Below are 19,042 nucleotides of genomic sequence, written 5' to 3' on the forward strand. Positions count from 1 at the left end.
AAAAAAAGCATCTTTATATACCTCTCTCTGGAGAATCTCTTTCTGACATGTACAATCCTATTTTATTTCCACACGGCTGACATTTTCGCTCCATCCTTGACCCCCCCCCCCCTCCTTCCTCCTGGCCCTCCTCCCTCTGTTATCTGAAATGATGTCAGGGGCGCTCTTTAGAATCTATTCATCAGAGCAGAAAGAAGCCGACGCTGACATTGATAAAAAAAATATACCATCTGTGCCTCGCAGGGAGAAGAAGAGGAAGAAGAAGAAGAAGAAAAAAAAAGCTTCAAATAAACCTCTCGCTGCTGTCTCTCCTTGCGTCCCCCCCCCCCCCCCCCCCGCACCCTCCCCTCCCCTCTCCTCGTCAGTGTCATTTAAATAGAGAAGCGCAGTGGTAATTAAATTCCGGTGGGGTTGGAGGCAACCGCGCCGAGCTGCAGCAGGGGCGTGCCCCTGACACAAAAAGACGACACAATTCAGGGGGAACGGGGTTTCAGGCGCACGTGACCGTCATTAATGGGCCCGGGCCGTCCGGGCCCCCCCCCCCACCTCTCAATCTCCCTGACATTTAGAGGCAAAAGAGAGGAAGGGGATGGGGGGGGGGGGCTCGTGACAAAATGATGGAAACAGGAAACCGAAGCACTTTATAAATATATACAAATTGGGATGCAGATATCCCAGGAGCTGCCCTTTTCTGAATATACACACAGCAACTGGCTGCCCAAGACAAAAACAAGGAGGCTTCTGGGGGAATTATTATGTGAGCACACTGGTACTGTGACGGTTTGCTTAGCTGGGAAAATCTAAATCATAATAGATCAATGTTGGAACAAAAAGGTACAAATTAGTATCTCGGTTAGAAAGAACACTAATAACTCACATTGGAGCCATTATAATCTCTGAGTTTGTGGAGTGCCTTAAATACCAGCTTTTCACAGAGCTACGTACGTGTGTGTGTGTGTGTGTGTGTGTGTGTGTGTGAATACAAAAAAAACTGTAACAAGAATTATTGTGACAGAAGGTTGGTAACTTACATGAGAAAAAGTTTTTAAAGCGCTTTAAAAATAAATAAAAAAATCTTAATGTCAGTTTTCGCCCTCTTATCAGTATGTGTCTTCACAGACTGCTACTAGTCTCTTAACTGAAGCCAATCAAACTGAAACATAATTCTCTTTCTACATGCCATTTTCTTCATTTCAAAATGGCTAAAAAGGACAGCTACATTTCAGGTTTTTTTTTTTATTATCACAAAATAGCATCTAATTCTGAGGCTGAAAATAGACTCAAATTCAAGAGTCTCTTAAAATCATGAGCAGCTTGTGCCTTTATAAAAATGCACTGAAGAAACAGCACCGAGTGAGATTTCTTGGAAGACGAGGGGGGAAAAAAGGTGGAAGAGAAAAACAACATCTTAACGTCCAGGCTGCGTGCTGCAAGCCAGACTTCTAAAGGTGCAATTCCACCACGACTACACAGATAAACTGTACATTTAATTCCTCACCTACAGCGCAGAATTCACGCCAAAGAGCTCTCGTTTTTTTTTTTTTTTAACGAAGCAATAAAACAATCTAAATTGAAATTCTTTCATGGTTCCATAACCAACTCCATGGTAACTGAAGTATCGCACGAGCCCGAGAATGCATTTTTCAATCTCTCTCTCCCTCCCTCTCCTTCCGTCTGTCTCTCTCAGGATCGAAGAACCATCACAGCAGGCTTATAGAGGTGTGGGGTTGAGGAGAGTTTGGTGGGTCTTACATTTATGGAATGCTTCATCTTACTTGGTATTTTGGTAAACCGCATTAAATAAATAAGACTTTATTTCTCAGAGTTGATGACCACATCAGACTTACTCACACTGTTAATTATGACGTGAAAAAACTTTGGCTTCCTTCCAGAGACAAAAGCTTCTCTTGCAGCACTTCCATGGTGACCGGGGTCATTAGCATGGCTGTGTTTACCAAAATTCTACGTTCATGTTAATATTAATTGAGACGCTGATTATGGCCTGTATTGAATCAACATTTGTCCTTAATTTTAACATACAAATAAACGGAAACATACAGCTTACCGAGTTAGTTCTAACGATTGCTTACTCGCCAGTGCGTTGTGAAGAAGACTTTTAATTGTAAGTCAAAGTTAAGAACAACTGTTGATTAAATCCAGCCCAGACTCAAACAGGTAATGTTAACCTCAACAAAACAAACAAACAAATAATCATTTTCAAACGTTAAAAAATGCCATGTTACTCATGCAAACAAATCATTGTCTGTAAATAATGAATTACATTGCAAACTACACCTGCCATTAAAAGTATTGATATCAAAATGAAGTCACAACAATCAATATTGGTTAACAAATTCCAAAGCACCCAATGTTTCCCAAATTATTTCAAGTAACTCGGCCCAGTGTTTTTTTCATCTAACCATCTGAAGCGTATGTGTTCATTCAAAAAGCAGCGAACACACGCCACAGTGACCGTTGTCACTAAGGAAATCGATTAACCTGTCATCATGAAATCCATACGACTCCCCCTTCTTGAATTTTCCTACACATATGTATTGAACATTCTAAAAGTTCTAAATACTAACTTAAATGGCCATGAACGGGGACATTGGCCATCTCTGATCCTGCCTGAATGCTTGATCGTTTTGATAACGTTGTTGCGAAATGACTCCATCCAATAGAAGGCTAGCTGCAGCCGCACATCCAGCCCCAGGCTGGGCGAAGTCTGCAATAGCAATTGGAGGTTTTGGGGCCTACCTTGTAGACTAGTCATGCAGCTAACAGTCATGAATAAGGTTCGGTACCGAAACCCGGTTGCAGTATGGCACCGGGTCCCATACCTACCGGACAGACTCGCAACGCAGATTTCGGTGATGTCTTCACAGACGTTCCATTCGCTCTGTCGACTCAGTTCGCGGCGGCAGGTACCGGTATCAAGCTAGCCAATGTTAAACTAAGCCAAAATGGCAAAAGCGACTCTAAAGTGTGGCTGTATTTAACCCAAAAGGCTTCCAACAATGTTGTCGTTTGCTCGTTATTTTAAAGAAGGTACTCGGTTCAGGTCAACTGTTTTGGCACTGTACCATTTCAAAAGTATCAAAGATGGCAACCACAAAGTTTTAAAGGTGTTCCATTGGATGAAATTGAGCGTGCGCACATCCTTATGTGTCCATATTGTTTGTGTATCCGTGTATCCTGCAATTGGCTACTTTGATCACGCAACTTTGATCAGATGTTATCATTGGAAGATGTAGCTACATGTTCAATGGGGAGAATGATTGATTGTGGGACTGGAGCATTTGTGGGGAAAATCAGGGAAAATGCAAAAATTTTGGGCTTTACTGTGTGGACGTGTGAAGTATCTTAATTGTATGTTTACATGGGATCAGAAGGTACAGAAGTTAACAGTAACTTTGTCATTGGACGGATAACTTTGAACAACATGAAGTTTATTCCATACATAAACTTCATTTCCCCCCCAAAATAGGTCAAACTAGCTGGCTGAATATATTTTTCTCTTTCCATAATATATAATATCTGGATCTTTTTGGCAGGAATTACCAGCAGTCTCAGGTACACATCTGCCCCATCCATTCTAGCTTCCAGGCATTTCAAGCCTCGTTTGGTTTTCGAAAGTGAAACAGAGACAGCCTCTTGCACTTTTACGAACGCCTCTTATTTCAGCTTTACTATAAAACAAGATGGACTGGAAAGCTAAGTTAGATCTTTTTTTTTACCACTAAACTGCCCCTTGTTTGTATATGACAGATAACGTGGTTTGTGTCCCATCTCTATCTCTCTGGGCACACTGAGGTCTGGTTGCACGCTAAAGGCCTACATTTTAATAAAAATAAATGTATGCAACAGCTTTTTTGGTCTATGAAAGACAGCTGTCTGTATTGAGAGATAATAGCATGCTTTTAATGCTGATTTGTTGCAAGGAGTCTGAAAATCAAGGATCCGTTCATTTCTAATTCACTGGTAGCAACATGCTGACACCAGAGCAAGTAAAAACTAATATATAAAATGGAGGGTTTCTGGCCCTGACATTGCTTCGGGCACTTCATTTATATCCTCACTAAACTGTGAGGCAAGCAACTTATAAATGCATTCTTTATAAATACAACTTGCCTTGCACAAAACAATGTGCACATCAGAGTTTGCAATTTTAACGAGCTATAATATAGATGTTACAGTTACATCTGTGACATTATGCCTTAAATCTGTTAAACCTCCAGTCAGAACCAACTCAGTGATTGATGTAACAGGTGAACAGGGAAATCCAACCCGAAATACAAAGAGTGAGGGGGTGTATTAAAAAAAAAAAAAAACAGCAGCGGTGTCACTGTGTGTACAGCAGTGTGATTTTTAATTCAAAGCCCTGTCAGTCCAGGGATGGGAAGTTGGGCTTCACAGAGTTGGGGGGGGGGGGGGGGGGGGGGGCGGGAGAGGAGACTCATTTCAGTTTCACTCCCGGTGCAAGCTAATAGCTAGAGGCTAGCACTTCAAAAAGAGGGCCTTTTTTATTATCTATCCCTCTGAAATAAAGAAATAACAAATAAAAAACGGGGGGAAGAAGAAGATGCAGCGCAGCTCGCAGGCTGGTAAATCCACCCCACCATCGTAGTGACAAAGTGGTTTACTTCCAAATCGTGTCTGTAAATGAACTAAAACGGCTCTTGGGAGCCGGCCAACGCTTCCCGGCTCCTACTTCTCGGATTAAGAATCATCGCGCGCGTTTAATCATACCGGCAGCCCGTGACAAATGTCCGTTCGCAAATAAGCGCGCGCCTCCCTTCCCGCGTCCCCGTCCCCGTCCCCGTCCCCGTCCGTGGTTAATTCTGGATCTGCTATTTGTGCCCCACATTTGTGATAAATATAATAACATGAAAAAAAAAAACAGACTTCGTTTTTAAGACAGAGATATAGCCTTACCATGCTTGTGAGTGTGTGCAGTTGCCGTGTGTGACAGGGAGGAAGGTTCGTTCAAAAGCAGCCGTTTTTCTCAATATAATTTATTGCCATGTTGGCCGTTCGTTGAGACGTTGAAGTGGCTTGCACGAAGCGAGTCCTTGAGAGTTCAGTCCTTGTAGCCATGGTGACATTTTACACACTCCCCAAATGTTAATAAATTAACAGAACTGTGATTTCAGAAATGGGAAATTAACTCATTACACACATAATTGCAAATAAATCATTCCAACAGCACCACGACGTGCTGAAGCACGGGCTTGAATGACATTACTGCCACCTACTGGTCGTGTTAGCTCACTACAGGCACCAATTCTCTATTACTTGTGCGCAAAGGGTCGAAGATGCTGGTAGGCGGTCTCGTCCAATGGGATCTTTGTACACAGATGTCTGCAGCATAAACGATGACCACAGACTGAAAGAGAAACCGCTAAAAGCATGACGATCCTCTGGACAGGATATCCTCCCTTATTGGACAGATCTGCCTTTGATGTCTGCACTCAATGACACTGTACTGCATGAGAAGACATGCTTCCAGAATGCGCCATTTCAACCAAATGATTCATTTCTAGTAACTGTAGTGATTACGGTTGAATAGGCCCTGTAATTCTGATCCTTGGATTGGTATTTCCTGCTTTTTATTTCCACAAAAAAGTCTGACACTGTGCGATTAAAAAAAAGTACCCTGCAGTTTAGGCAGGGACATGTTTGAATGATTTTGGGCAGAATGTTTGTGCTCCAAACAGCTTCCCTCACTCAGAGAAGAGCTACATGAGCAGGGGGAGAAGAAGAAGAAGAACACTAAACGTTTAAGTTAGCTGCCGATGAGTTTGAGCAAAGACCATCGGTCTCCAAATGTCCGGGTTTACCAAGTGCGGTGCAGGAGTCGGGGTCATGAACCACCGCAGGCAGTCTGTCAGGGGCGGAGAAATGGAAGCATCTGGACCCCAGCTCAGCTCAGCTCAGCTCAGCTCAGCTCAGCTCAGCTCAGCTCAGCTCAGGGCAGGGCAGGGCAGGGCAGGGCTGGGCTTGGGCGAGATACCCTTACGGTCTCCACCGCCGACCGCCCGTCTCAGTGACCGTTTAAAACCCGCTGAACTTGGCCCCCGAGGGAGGACGGCGAGTGCTGCAGCAGGCCGGGCGCGCCGATGCTCGTTTCCCAGCATTCATAGCCACGGCCCCTCAGCTCCTCCGCGGTGCGCCGGATCACCGAGCAGTCCGTGTCTGAAAAGCAGAAACGACAAAAGAAGGAAAGGAGAAAAAAAAACAATCGTGTTTAATGTCTCATAAAAACGAGAGAGAGAGAGAGGGAGGGAGAGAGAGAGAGAGAGAGAGGGAGAGAGAGAGAGAGAGAGACCTACAAGGCCAAGAAAACCATGCTGTAGTGGGGGGGTCCCCAAGTATGCGTTATAAACAAATGTGCTGTGTTACCTCTGAGCTACAAAGACAGCCTGGTAGATTTCAAAACAGCCGAGGCAGGTAATGCCTTGAAAGCAGACAGTTTCTCATTCCGAACATCAATATATTGGCAAGCTTTGAACAAGGCCCTTCATTACAATTCTGCTTTTTTTCCCCCCACTCAAAGTAAAAATGAAAAAAAAAAAACTGTATCCATGACAATACAGTGAATAATTCATCGAATAATTAAAATGTACTTTTTCGAACGAGGCCAGTACGAGGGGCCAACGGCTTGTGCTTTGAGCACCGCGTGGTACGCAAACTGTAGGTTTTCAGACGTCCTCTTATTAGAATACGTAAATCAGGCTCGGGAGAAGCCCTGCTCTAGACGCATCAGCGCCCGTTACCAAGACATTCCAGACGCGAGCACGGGGGGATTGTGGGTAAGCAGGGTGGAACGTGGGAGAGAAAGGCTGGCTGCCGGGGTAGACCGGACACGTAAATCACTCTAATAGGCTACACAGGGCACCCGCCGGGGCTGTGGGATAATGGGGACGGAGCAAATGGCTGGTGAAAGAATGTCACATTAGCCTGTGAATAAAAGGTCCCAAACACTTTGGGAAAATGACTGCTTTAATCAGGGAGGCAATTTTCCGTAATAACCGCGGAAAACAGATCCCGCTGCGCCAGGGTTAATGACGGGTGGAGAGGGGGCTACGAAGAAAGGGAGGGGGTGGGGGAAACCGCAGCCGGAAGACCCCGGAACGACCCCCCGAAACGACGGCGGTATCACGGCGAAGCGAAACGGTGATGGGCCGTGCCCAAGAGCCGGGAGGGAAGGGGGGGGGGGGCTTCCCGGTCGAGCTGCCGATCGCTTAGCCTGGGCGGGGCTAAGCGGCGGTTTAAACACCGCCGCACTTCGCACTGATTACACTCCAATCACTTATCCCACATTTCAAAGCCCAGCTGCAGCAATATGCCCCAGGTTTTTTTTTTCTTTTTTTTTGGTGTGTGTGCCAAAAGGAAGCACTTTAGAAATGTATCGACCGCTGTAGAATATACGGTGAAAAGAAAAAGCGAATTAGGTATTCTTACGGGAAAAAAAAAAAAAAACATGGTCATATGCGCAACATGTTTCTTTCCTGGTTGCTGCAAGAAATTATCAGAATTATTATTTTTCTAAACGTGAAAGGGGGCTATGGCCCTTTTTCAAAACTAATACTCGGAGCGAAAGAATCAGACCTGCGTGAACGGATCGGTTTGATATCACAAAGGACGCGAGTGACGCATTTTCCGGTCACTTCCTCGGGTTCACACCTTGCAGTATAGACCGCATTTTCAGTGCCAGGGAAAAGATGGCTTTTTCACTCAATTAGTGTACTGCTATGGCAACGAGGAGACAGCTGCTTTCCTGTGTAGTGAAACGTAAAGGACAAAAAAAAAGGATAGACCTAACGATACATTACCTGGATGGTGAATGCTAAAAATACAAAAATGGGAAAAGTTAAAACTATTTTGGACAATCTTATCTTATTGGGAGTACCAGGTTATTATGCATCATCTTTGTATTGTGATTCCAAAAAGCTTTAATTATACATGGATTGTAACACCTTATTATAGAGCTGACCTCCTTCTATACTATACTATAATTAAGTTAGAATGGAACAAATGAAGTTTTTGACTGAAAAGTTCAGTATGCAGAAAAATCTATACATTTACTATATCTACACATTTTGTAAGTTCCATTTTAAGTTGTTCTTAATTGAATGGCTTTGGTAGCATTTGATACACTATATCATGCCGATAAAGGCCACAGAATTAGACCCATAGACCCTTATAGAAAAGAAGAGGGGAAAAAAAAAACACTGGAAACACTTCCTCTGGTCCGTCTGTTTCGCCCAACCTGTCGTCACGACAACAACTGTCAGAAGCACAGAAGCCGTGGCTAACGAGGTTTAGGCCGGGCGTATAAAGGGCAGAATTAGCATGCGTTGACGGGGGCAACGAGCCGTCGGCACGGAAACACGGGGGGGGGGGGGGGGGGGGGGGGGGCGCTCACCTGGCCTGAGGAGGGTGATGCCGCAGCCCCCGCCCCCGGCCCCCGTCAGCTTGCTGTGGAGCCCCTGGGCCAGCGTCGTTTGGCAGAGGGCGTCCAGGGAGGGGTGCCCCACCCCGATCACGTTCAGGTGGTGCTGGTTGATGTCCATCAGCTCCTGGAGGTGGGGAAGGGGGGAGCGGGTGTGACACGGGACTCGTGAGGCTGTGTGCCCTGCTGGGGGGCCGGGAGGGGGGAGCGGGTGGGGGGGGAGCATTGCCGCCTTACCTCCAGAACGCTGTAGTGCTCTGGGGTGGGATCGCTGGCCATTTCGGTCAGAGTCAGCTGACACGTAGAGGAGACGGCATCTATGGACTCCAGCACCGGGTTCATTATCGAGGGAAACTGGACGTGTGAGAGAAAGGGGGGGGTGGGTTCCAATTATTGCTCCTTAACCTCTTAAAGGTGTGAGGTCACAAATACGCGATTAGAATGTTCTCAGCTGAACATTCTAATGCTGATGTCACAATCACTGCCAGTAATTGCGAGCAGCGGAGTTCTAGAACAATGACTGACTAATTTAAAAAAACATTCAGAGAAACCTACTCTTCAAAAGGATAACCATGCTACTGTAAGTGGGCGAGGAAAAGCAGTCTCTTCAGCCAATGTTAAACAAAAACAGCTGGCATTAGAGTACCCATTATTATCTAGTCTTAGCAAAGGAATACGCGAACAAGAGAGTTTAACAGCAACAGCTGCTACTGTTGAAAGAGTTGGGAGATCAAGATGCCAAAGGGGACAAAAAGTAAAATGGCTGACTTTGAATTTCATATACAGTCACAGTCTGTTATACCGTGGTGTGAGCTGGTTGTTCTAAAGTTACAAAAGAAATATAGTGGCTTCAGAGGGGAGATAAATCCGTGAGACAGTTAATTTCAGAGACACACTGAGTCATTGAAATGCTCGGAAATCTGTTCCTGACTTAGAATAGCTCTGCATTTTGTGTACCTCCAACCGAAAACACTGCAGGCCTATACCCGCCCCCCCACCCCCTCCCCTCCTCCTCCTCCCCAGGCCCGCCACCCCCACCCACCCACCCCCTCCTCCACTCTCTCCCTCCCTCCCTCATCCCCATGGCACCACGAGAACCACAGACACCTGCTTCCGTCGCCAAGGCAACGGCACACGAGGGTGCTCTCTCTCTCTCTCTCTCTCTCTCTCCGAGCGCCTCGCGTTTCCGTGTTTTATGGAACTGCTCGACACGGAGAACCCCCGGGGCGTCTTTTAGACACAAAGCCGGGGCGATTAGGATAATTACGGGGTTGGATGAAAACACGGCGGACGTGGCGAACGCGGCGGCGGCGGCGGCGTTGGGTACCTTGTTAATTTTGTCCTTCACTCCGGCAACAAGTACCTTGGTGCTGCGCGGAACTTTGGTGTTTGTGAGCAGGATTCGCAACATGGGGACCCTGGCAAAAAAAAGAATTAAAAAAAAAAAAAGCATGTCGCATGTAATTAGAAGTTCGTGCGGCTTTTTCGCGTGCTGTTTCGGTAAACTTCGTCCTGTGACATACACAAACACTGCGTGACTCACCTGACCCGCATGGCTTCATACGTAACGCCTCTTGTTATCAAAGAAGGAGAGACGAAAGTAGAGAGATGGAAAACAAAAAAAAAAACTCTCCGCCAAAGCAATAAAAAAAAAAAAACAACTATTAATAACGAGAGCTGTTCGCTAGTGTACGCCAGAGCACAGAAAGCCTCGCTATTACATTCCGCCGCCGTCGAGGCAGCCTAACGTCCGGCTTCAGCGAATCCTTCCACAGAGAGATCGGATTAATGAGACTAGCGGGACACAGGTCACAGGACAACGGAAAATTAGAGCAAATGGGGAGACAGACACACACACACACACACACACCATGTACCATGTGACGACGTTACAGTCCAGGAGAACATCTGTGACACGGTCAGGGTGAAATGCCGTACCTGCTGAGTGGCGTGATCTTCCCGGCGTGGTATCTCAATATTCCACCTGAGAGACGAGCAGACAAAAGGCACGAGGTCGGCGTGGAAAGCAGCAAAATGTCACCCGCACGACGGCGTACGTATCAGCCATCTTCTGTTTAAACGCCTGCCTTCGCCGCAGCCAATCCTGCCTCGTTCCCAGAGGGAAAACGGGCAATTCGGGTCTACACCAATGGGATGAATCCAAAAGCACTCCACCAATGAGCCAGAGCTATCATACACTCACCGATTGGCCGATTGCGGCCTCTGTACTGCGATCGCGATTACGGTACAAAAGGGTTCCGGCACGTTCCGAGCCGGTGTTCCGGGCCGGCGTTCCGAGCCAGCGTTCCGAGCCGGCGTTCCGAGCCTTACCCCACGTGCTCACGGCGTTGTCCACCCCCGACGGGTTCCCGTGGATGATCTTCTCCCCGAGGAAGGCCCACGCGTTGATCAGCTCCATCTCCTCCTCGCTCCACCTGTTTCTCCGACGACACACGACCACACCCAATTCACACCCCTGCATGCTGCATCTTACGCCTTTACTGTTCATCCAATCTTTTTTTTTTTTCCAAAACTTATTTCATAATAGTTGATCTTTTTGTACAACTTATAATATGTCCGTTCTACTGACCTTAAGCTGTTTTGTTCCATTATCAATGTTTATACCAGGATTATAAGACCATGAAAATAATTTACTATCGTATTAAACACGACTAACAAATTCCATCACATAAAGTGGGAATACTGTGAACCGTCACGCTCCAGTTCCCACAGAATTCCAAATAAGCCAGGATAGCTGAGTGGCTGAATGTGCTATGCTAGACCCTTGCTACAAGCACTTTTTCGGGTGGAAAGTGACTGCTGAGGATCACAGTTACGCACACATCCGTTTTCAGGGAAAGAGAGGAGGCCTGTGATGGAACTGTGAACCCTGCTGGAGATCTCACCCGTTCCTGCTTTGCGGTGTCGCCTCATTCGGGCCTGATTTACACCCTATAGCAACTGTTAAAATCGCAGAGGTGTTGGTGCGATTATACTGTTGACGCTTGGTAAGTACTAACTGCACCGGCTTGGCTTAACGGCTTAGAATCCTTTCGCGTGTGAGAAACGTAGGAGCCACGTTAATTGCTCTCGCAAGCAGCGACTGGCAGAGATTCAGTTTCTGTCGGCGAGCGGCACTTTAATCAGAATCGTATTCAGCGTCAGGTTCTGCAGCCCAGGCCTATCAAAAGGCCTGCTGACAGCCGAGGATAAAACTACCACTCAGCAACATCATTTTCCTGCAGATCTTGTTATTAATATTACTGCTTACCCGTTCTTATCATGGTTTATTATTTGTATTTTCTTCCCTATTGCCTGTGCAGAACCGACACAGCGCAGAAAGCGTCGACACAGCCGTGGGAGATGAAGCGAGAGGGAACTCGCGTTCACACACGGATGGCGAGCACCAGGGAGACGCGCACGGCACACACACACAGAAGCAGACGAGCTTACTGGACCGAGGCCAGAAACGATGTCTACCTGAACAACGTTTACCTGCAGAGACCAGCACACCACAAGCAGAAAAACCTTGCAGAGAAGGTGAGTATCTACGAGTATCCATCTCCCCATTCCTTGTGGAGCTGTGATGCCCGTCTCAGACATGTGACTCACGTACAGTAAGGCCTGTGTTTCGGGGGGTGTGATGTATGGGGCGACATAGCTCAGGAGGTAAGACCGATTGTCTGGCAGTCGGAGGGTTGCCAGTTCAAACCCCGCCCTGGGCATGTCAAAGTGTCCTTGAGCAAGACACCTAACCCCTAACTGCTCTGGCGAATGAGAGGCATCAATTGTAAAGCGCTTTGGATAAAAGCGCTATATAAATGCAGTCCATTTACCATTTATGAGTATCCATCTCCCCATTCCTTATGGAGCTGTGATGCCCGTCTCAGACACGTGACTCACGCACAGTAAGGCCTGTGTTTCGGGGGGGGTGTGATGTATTGTAGGAGATAAGAGCTGAGCGTGGAGAAAGCGAGCTTCGCGCGCCCCGCGCCCCGCGAGCGGCGGTACCTGGCTGTCTGGTCCCGGTCGCCCAGCGGGCAGGTGACGGCCCCCCTGGCGCGCAGCGACGCCGCGGCGAGGCACACGGAGAACGCCGCGCTGGACCCCAAGCCGGCGCCGGTGGGCAGCTCCGACCACACCCACACAGTCGCGCCGGGCAGCCCCCTGAAACGGACCGGAACCGGCGCGGTTAAAAAAAAAAAAGAAAAAAAAAGAGCGGGAACGCTGAGGCGCGTGGAGCAGCCCGCAGGGAGGCCGACTCTCCAACTGGATCCCCCCCCCCCATCCCCACACTGCTGGATTCAGAAAGGAGTCATTATGAAGCCACCAATCATCCGCCACTTCCTGCACCACAGAATGGCACACAGTAAAATGCCCACTGGAAATGCCAGAGGACTAATATATACACATGTGAGGGGAACTTGGCTTCCTGTGATGTCAATGGCTGATGAAAGGGGGTTTTTTTTGTTTAATTTTTTTTTTTTTTTTTTGCAGACAGGAAGAAACGGAAAACCAATTGTCCACTCCTGCTCCCCGGAGACAAACATATCCAGACTTGTTAAGGCTGCAGTGTAGCTTTGCGCCAAACCCTCATTAGACCACCCTGTCAGGGAGGATCTTCCCTTTTCAAACGAGCTCGCGCGATGTCAGCCTCCGCCAGCGCACGCACAGCACGGAGCCGTCATGCGGCTCAGCGTTTGGCTCCGAGCTACCGGGACCATTTCTTCTACGACACAGGGGTGAGAAAATGGGGGCCTTTTTCCTGTCTCAACTTCAGCGTGCTCCATCTGTTGGAAGTTTTTTTGTCAAAATGACAAGCTAACCGCTAAGTTTTCCTCCAAAACGCGATCTGTGTTTGTGATAATTATATTTTATCTTTATGGCCCCCTATTATTGCCGCGAGCTCTCAAAATGTTTTTATTGGCCGACCGTCAACATATCACAACATATGACACACCAACCACCAAAGGTGGAATACATTGTATAAACTGTACGATAATTATATTCATATACAAGAAATACGATTTTATGCAGTACACTCTAAATCTGTGCCAAGGAATGAGGTGAAATGACTGTCATTTAAAATGAATGCCCAACGGTGAGGAAACTGAGCTCAAATCTATATTAGGGCACTACCAAGGTATTTAACACAAATTATTTGAGTAAAACTATCCAGCTGTACAAGTGGATTGCACGAAAAATGTAGTCTATAAGCCTCTCTGGATAAGAGCATCTGATCTGATTGTAATGAAATTGGAAATACAAAAGGTTTTTTGGGAGTTGCTTCTCTTCAAGACACTGTCATAAAAACACAGAATTCTAACACTGGAAACCAGTTCATTGCTATACTCACCCGGACTCGGTAAAAACGGAGAGGTAGATGTACAGGAAGGCGAGGACAGCCATGGTGCTGGTGTCTGTATTACCGTCCGTCACCCCGATAAAACCCCGCAGCCTAGAAACAAGGTCAGTATCCAGCTCCTTCGCATTCTTCGGGTCAGCTGTGAGGCACACAGAGGTTAAGGTATTGTTCATTTAACTTCATTGTGCTTTGCACATGTGGCAGAACTATTCATTGAATCTCTGAGGAGTTAAAGCGTAAAGTGGGTTCTTTTTCCAGAGGAGGTGGCAGAAATCGCACCTGCGCGGTCAGGCTGCAGCGACTGCAGCGATGTGACATCCCAGGAAAGGAATGTGTCGATGTTTGGCAGATTGATGCAAACTTTCCCGGCCGAATTCGGCTCCAAGCGCAGATACGTGCGCAGGTTCAAGCTCACAGCCAGGGCCACCTAACACAGATAAATTGCGCGACAATTAAGGCACATATCGGGGTGACAACACTGCACAATTAACTCAACAACAACAAAAACGTTTTAATACGGCTTTATCAGTGTAATACGAGATTATTATGTAGTATTTTGCACACACAAAAAATCTAACTCCCAGCTTTTCAACTTAGATTGAAGCAACCTACCTTCCCATGGACTACAGCATGCTCTCCGTGAAGAATGGCTTTTCCGGGTGCAGAGACAATACATTCCTTTATAGGCATTTCAGATCGAACAACCTGCGACATAATAACGGACACAGAAAATATTCATTATCAACGTCAGGTGGTTAGCGAGCTTTCAAACTGTAGTTAGCATTTAAAGTTAGCTTTACCGGCTCACGCACGCCGCACACAGGCAGATCAGCTTCTGAATAGCGAGAGAGCAAAAGTTAGAAATCTTCGAGCCTACGTCAGCTGTCTAGTTGCTGCAAAGTAAATCACAAATGACAATTATCATAATTTTCAGACAAGATAGCAGTGTAATCGGTTTACGTCTATCAACTTTAGGTTATTCATACGACCAGAAGTATTAGTCGCATTGAGGATTGTCAACATATGAGGTGCACGCTACCGCCCGCCGTGATCCAATCAAGATTGATATGCAAATCTACCGATATTCAACTGTCCAATAAATAGCCAGTTTTCACACTCGTGCCATTGGTCGTCTGATGTCCTGACGTTCGACCCATCCGTACGGAAGTCGAAGATGGCCAAAATTGTGAAACAAGGCAGTCCTTTTATTTATCTCTACGAAATATAAACATGGCTTCCGTGATAATAAAACACATTGCTTCTCGTTGCGTTCTCAGAACTTACAAAAAATCCATTCGTGTATGTTGGACCAGACCTTTATGTGCAAGTACAAATGATACAGGGTGAGGTTTTAATTAATTACCTATCTAGTGGGATAACTAGCTTGCCAAATAGCATCAAATGTTAGCTTCAATCAGCCTGTCTGCCTACCTGTATTACCCAGTACTTGTGGAGTTAGCTTTCTAGGCTCTTAGTAAATTGTTTATAAAACATTATTAACTAAAAGCTTGTACTCTTTTGACCGATACTGTACCTTCTTTGACATCTTGCAGCGCAAGCTAGGCATAACTCAATTCGTATGGCATAGCATAGCATTGGTGATCTAACTGCTCCATTTAATTCTAGCTTGACACTAATAGTTGATTTTTTTTACTAGGGTGGCAAGACAGAAAACGTTACTGTGGATTGCTTTATGTTTTATGTGAGGTGAAGTAGTTAATAATGCAGCTAACATACCCGTTTTGGTTATTCCACTGCAAGTAATGCAGCAAAATCAGAACGAGGCAACAAGGCACCTAAAATATATACAAAAACAGGAGACAAAGGTTGGTAATGCCAATTACATTTCGTGCGTGTATTGTTATTTGTGTAATTCAGCAAATGTAAACTGCATCGATACACGATATCAATGTGTTTTGCTGCGTGCATCTCACCCTGTGACATTCAGGATTTTTTAATATATATTATTCTTTATCATTCTAAAAGGTTTCTCCAGCACTTTCACCGGTGAAAGAAGGCCAAAGGAGGACGGTGTTTTCGAAGCCTTAGGGGCAACCGATGAGCTGTCCTGCGCTATAGGGTAAGGAAAAACGGGGGGGGGGGGGGGGGGGGGGAAACAGGGTTAACCACTCCACAGTTGACCATTGAGTGCATTCTTCAGTTTGACTGCACTTCCCTATAATGTCTTTCAGATTGGCCAGAGAATTCTGCATCGACCAAGGCCATGCATTCACAGAAGAGCTAGAAAAGGTTGGTTGAAAACAAAACAACTTTTTTTTAAAACTGTCAACATGACAGTTTAACAAAAATAATTTTACTCAACAGCCATTATTATATTTTTGTATTTTAAGTTTTATGTTCCTAATTGTTGCTTTCTTTACATCACAGATTCAGTGTGTGCTACAAGATGTGGGATCGAATATCGCCACACCCCAGTCATCAGCAAGGCAAAGTCACTTAAGTAAATTTTTCCAACTTTAAAGTCTGCTAAAATTAATGTTATGTGCCTTGCAGAAGCAGCTGTTTTTACAGAATTATGCTTTGCCTGCTTCACAGTCTTCTGTAAATCTTGTGCCAGTTCTCTGTTCATTAATATTTGTATTTGAAATTGACTGGTTAATGTTTCTTCTGCACAGAGAAGACCATGTTTAGTGGACACCCTCTCTCTGACCTGGAACGCTGGATTGACAAATATACCGAGGAACTTCCTCCACTGACCAACTTCATTTTACCCGTAAGGCCACATTCAGAACTGCTTAAACAGTCTGGTGCTACGCCAGTGATAACACACTACAGAACTTTTGATTCGGCTGATGAGGCCTCAGGCACTGATGAGCAGACCTGAATTAATTCTGTTTGTCTGTGTGTGTGTGTGTGTCCGCCTGCCTGCCTGCCTGTCTGTCTCTCCATCTGTCTGCCTTTGTCACGCCCTGCAGTCCGGAGGGAAGAGCAGTGCCGCCCTGCACGTGGCCCGGTCAGTGTGCCGCAGGGCGGAGCGCAGGTGGGTGCACCTTACCTGCCCTAAACAAGCCCCCACGCGCATGAGTAACATTTACACGCGTGGCGCCACAGACACCAAAAACCCGCCGTCCTCTCTTTCAGCGTTGCCCCTATCGTACGGTCACGTGAGGTGGACGCAGAAGTGGCCAAGTTTCTGAACAGGTAAAAAAAAAAATAATTCAGTTAGGTTCTTGGGCTTGGGAGGGGTCCCGTGGTCTGGGATTTGACAGAATGCAGGCCGCTGTCAGTAGCGACTGTGACCAGTAGCCCAGCAGGGCGCTGCATAATTGGCGGTTAGCATATTTCAGGGGTTGGGAAGGGTTTGGTTGGCTAGGATCCACATCTCATTGTTCTCTAGCAAACCCCCCCACTGGTCGACTGGGCTAAAGGACTGGAATTCAGACTTGGTCCTGGGGAGCCCCCCTGTGTATGCTGATTCACATTCCAGCCACAACAGCAATCCCAGGATTTTAACAAGCTGTTAATTTTTCTTAATTAGGGGGCTTTTCATGTTTGCAGGGATTATTTACCCACTTAAGCCACATTATGTCAGAAGTAGCTATGCATGCCATTAAGAAAAAAAGTCACATGTTCACAACGTGCTGGATTGCAAACAACTACATAGGTTACAATAATAATTAATACCTGGTCAAATTTAGGACTGAGGGGTGGGGCGGGGGGTGTTCAGCACAGCCAGCTGCAGTGTACAGTGTACCTGTGTGTCATGCACCAAATTAACCGGCTGCGTCTGTTTTTCCCTGACCAGGCTCAGCGATTACCTGTTCACCGTAGCCAGGTACGCGGCTATGAAAGAGGGCAACAGGGAGACCATCTACAGGAGGCCTGAATGAGGAACCGCGGGAGTGAAGAAGGGGAGGGGGGAAGAAACAAAATGGCCGTGCGCACAAGACTCGAACTCCACTGCACAGGAGTGCATCTCAGTGGTGCATCCAGGACTGAAGCTACAGTGTGTGAAACAGTACTTTTACTTCAGCACCACAAACTTATCTTCCAAGACAAGATGTTCATTATTAAATACATTCATTTCTGAAATGATATGATTGTTTTCATGCAAAATAAACTGCTTTCACACTTTTTTTCTGACCATATAACCTGGGTCACGTTCACATTTGTCTACTCTGAGGAAGAAAAATGTTTCCCCATCTTACCATATACACAAGAGGCATTTTAAGAAGCTAGTTCCTGTGTTTCACTGATAGATGATAGTCTTACATTTGCATCTACTTCCATGGAGACTTGCATGTAGAGTAAAGGCTTGTATTTTTTATATGTTAGGAAATTTCACCATTGCGAGTAAGTGTAATCCTTTATTGTGACAGAACATTTTTTTTACTGTAACATTAAGATCAAGTAGTTGTTTTGGCATAGTTACTATTAATTTGATTACAACCACTTTACGCTAATTCCATTCCACATTCAGATAATTGTACTTTTTCTTGTGGACGTTACCTCATAAATATAAGAGACATTTGACACAATAAAACAAACAAGAATGAAGGCAGCTTAAATATTACATTTCTCAATACTGCATTCTTTAGAAGTGGGAGCCTCAAGACTCTTCTGCACACATGGAACTACTGCACTACCACCAGACAAAATACTACATTACTACAGATTTACGTCCGCTAGGTTATATTTCCTAGTATAATAGGAACGGGATTGACACATTTCAAGCACTAGGACCAAATGGGAAAAGAGCTCTTTATTTGGGGGCTACAGACTTCTAAGGAATCACAAGAGATGTGTATAGCAAACCAGGATCAAATTATTATGATGCACTTTAACTCCATGGATACTGAACATGGCTGCCGGTTCTGACCACAGAAGAATCATTTTCACCATTATTTAGAACAGTACTCCCACTTTCCTGTGAGGTTCTGGTCAGTAATGTTTTTTCGAAAATTTTAAGCGGTCTGCAGCAGTGTTTTAAACTTTTTTTTTTTTTTTTTTTACCAGCTTGTTCAGAGTTAAAGTATTTCAAATACAAATTCGATCCGGGTCTGGCGCTGCTTAGCAACCAGCCTGGCAGGCCCGATGAACTTCTCGGCAGGAGCAGAGCACTGGACCAGAGGGGGAAGTGTGTGTTCACCTCCTCCCACCTCCTCTCACCTCCTCCCACCTCCTCTACGAGGACCGTTCCTGCAGGACGAGGGTCGCTTCCATGTCCCTCGGCGCCGCGGAGGGCAAGATGGCCGCCCCGC

At 46.0% G+C, this 19,042-nt stretch overlaps 2 protein-coding genes across 2 annotated transcripts; one reads left to right on the forward strand and one right to left on the reverse strand.

Moving 5' to 3' along the window:
- Positions 1–4,996: 4,996 nt before the first annotated feature.
- On the reverse strand, positions 4,997–14,851 carry mvk (mevalonate kinase). The gene is made up of 11 exons (XM_035435710.1): positions 14,621–14,851; positions 14,433–14,525; positions 14,100–14,247; positions 13,812–13,959; positions 12,467–12,622; positions 10,787–10,890; positions 10,394–10,439; positions 9,783–9,873; positions 8,693–8,809; positions 8,429–8,582; positions 4,997–6,195 (listed from the first exon to the last, which is right to left on the reverse strand). The coding sequence occupies exons 2-11, from the start codon at positions 14,508–14,510 to the stop codon at positions 6,044–6,046; spliced, it is 1,194 nt and encodes a 397-aa protein (XP_035291601.1). The 5' UTR covers positions 14,511–14,525; positions 14,621–14,851; the 3' UTR covers positions 4,997–6,043.
- Positions 14,852–14,969: 118 nt separating this feature from the next.
- Positions 14,970–17,929, forward strand: mmab (metabolism of cobalamin associated B). The gene is made up of 9 exons (XM_035435708.1): positions 14,970–15,163; positions 15,582–15,646; positions 15,807–15,900; positions 16,013–16,070; positions 16,209–16,281; positions 16,457–16,554; positions 16,757–16,821; positions 16,923–16,982; positions 17,587–17,929. The coding sequence occupies exons 1-9, from the start codon at positions 15,051–15,053 to the stop codon at positions 17,669–17,671; spliced, it is 711 nt and encodes a 236-aa protein (XP_035291599.1). The 5' UTR covers positions 14,970–15,050; the 3' UTR covers positions 17,672–17,929.
- The last annotated feature ends 1,113 nt before the right edge of the window (positions 17,930–19,042 follow it).

The sequence above is a fragment of the Anguilla anguilla genome, chromosome 10 (genome assembly GCF_013347855.1).
Source record: "Anguilla anguilla isolate fAngAng1 chromosome 10, fAngAng1.pri, whole genome shotgun sequence".
Taxonomy (NCBI): Eukaryota; Metazoa; Chordata; class Actinopteri; order Anguilliformes; family Anguillidae; genus Anguilla; species Anguilla anguilla.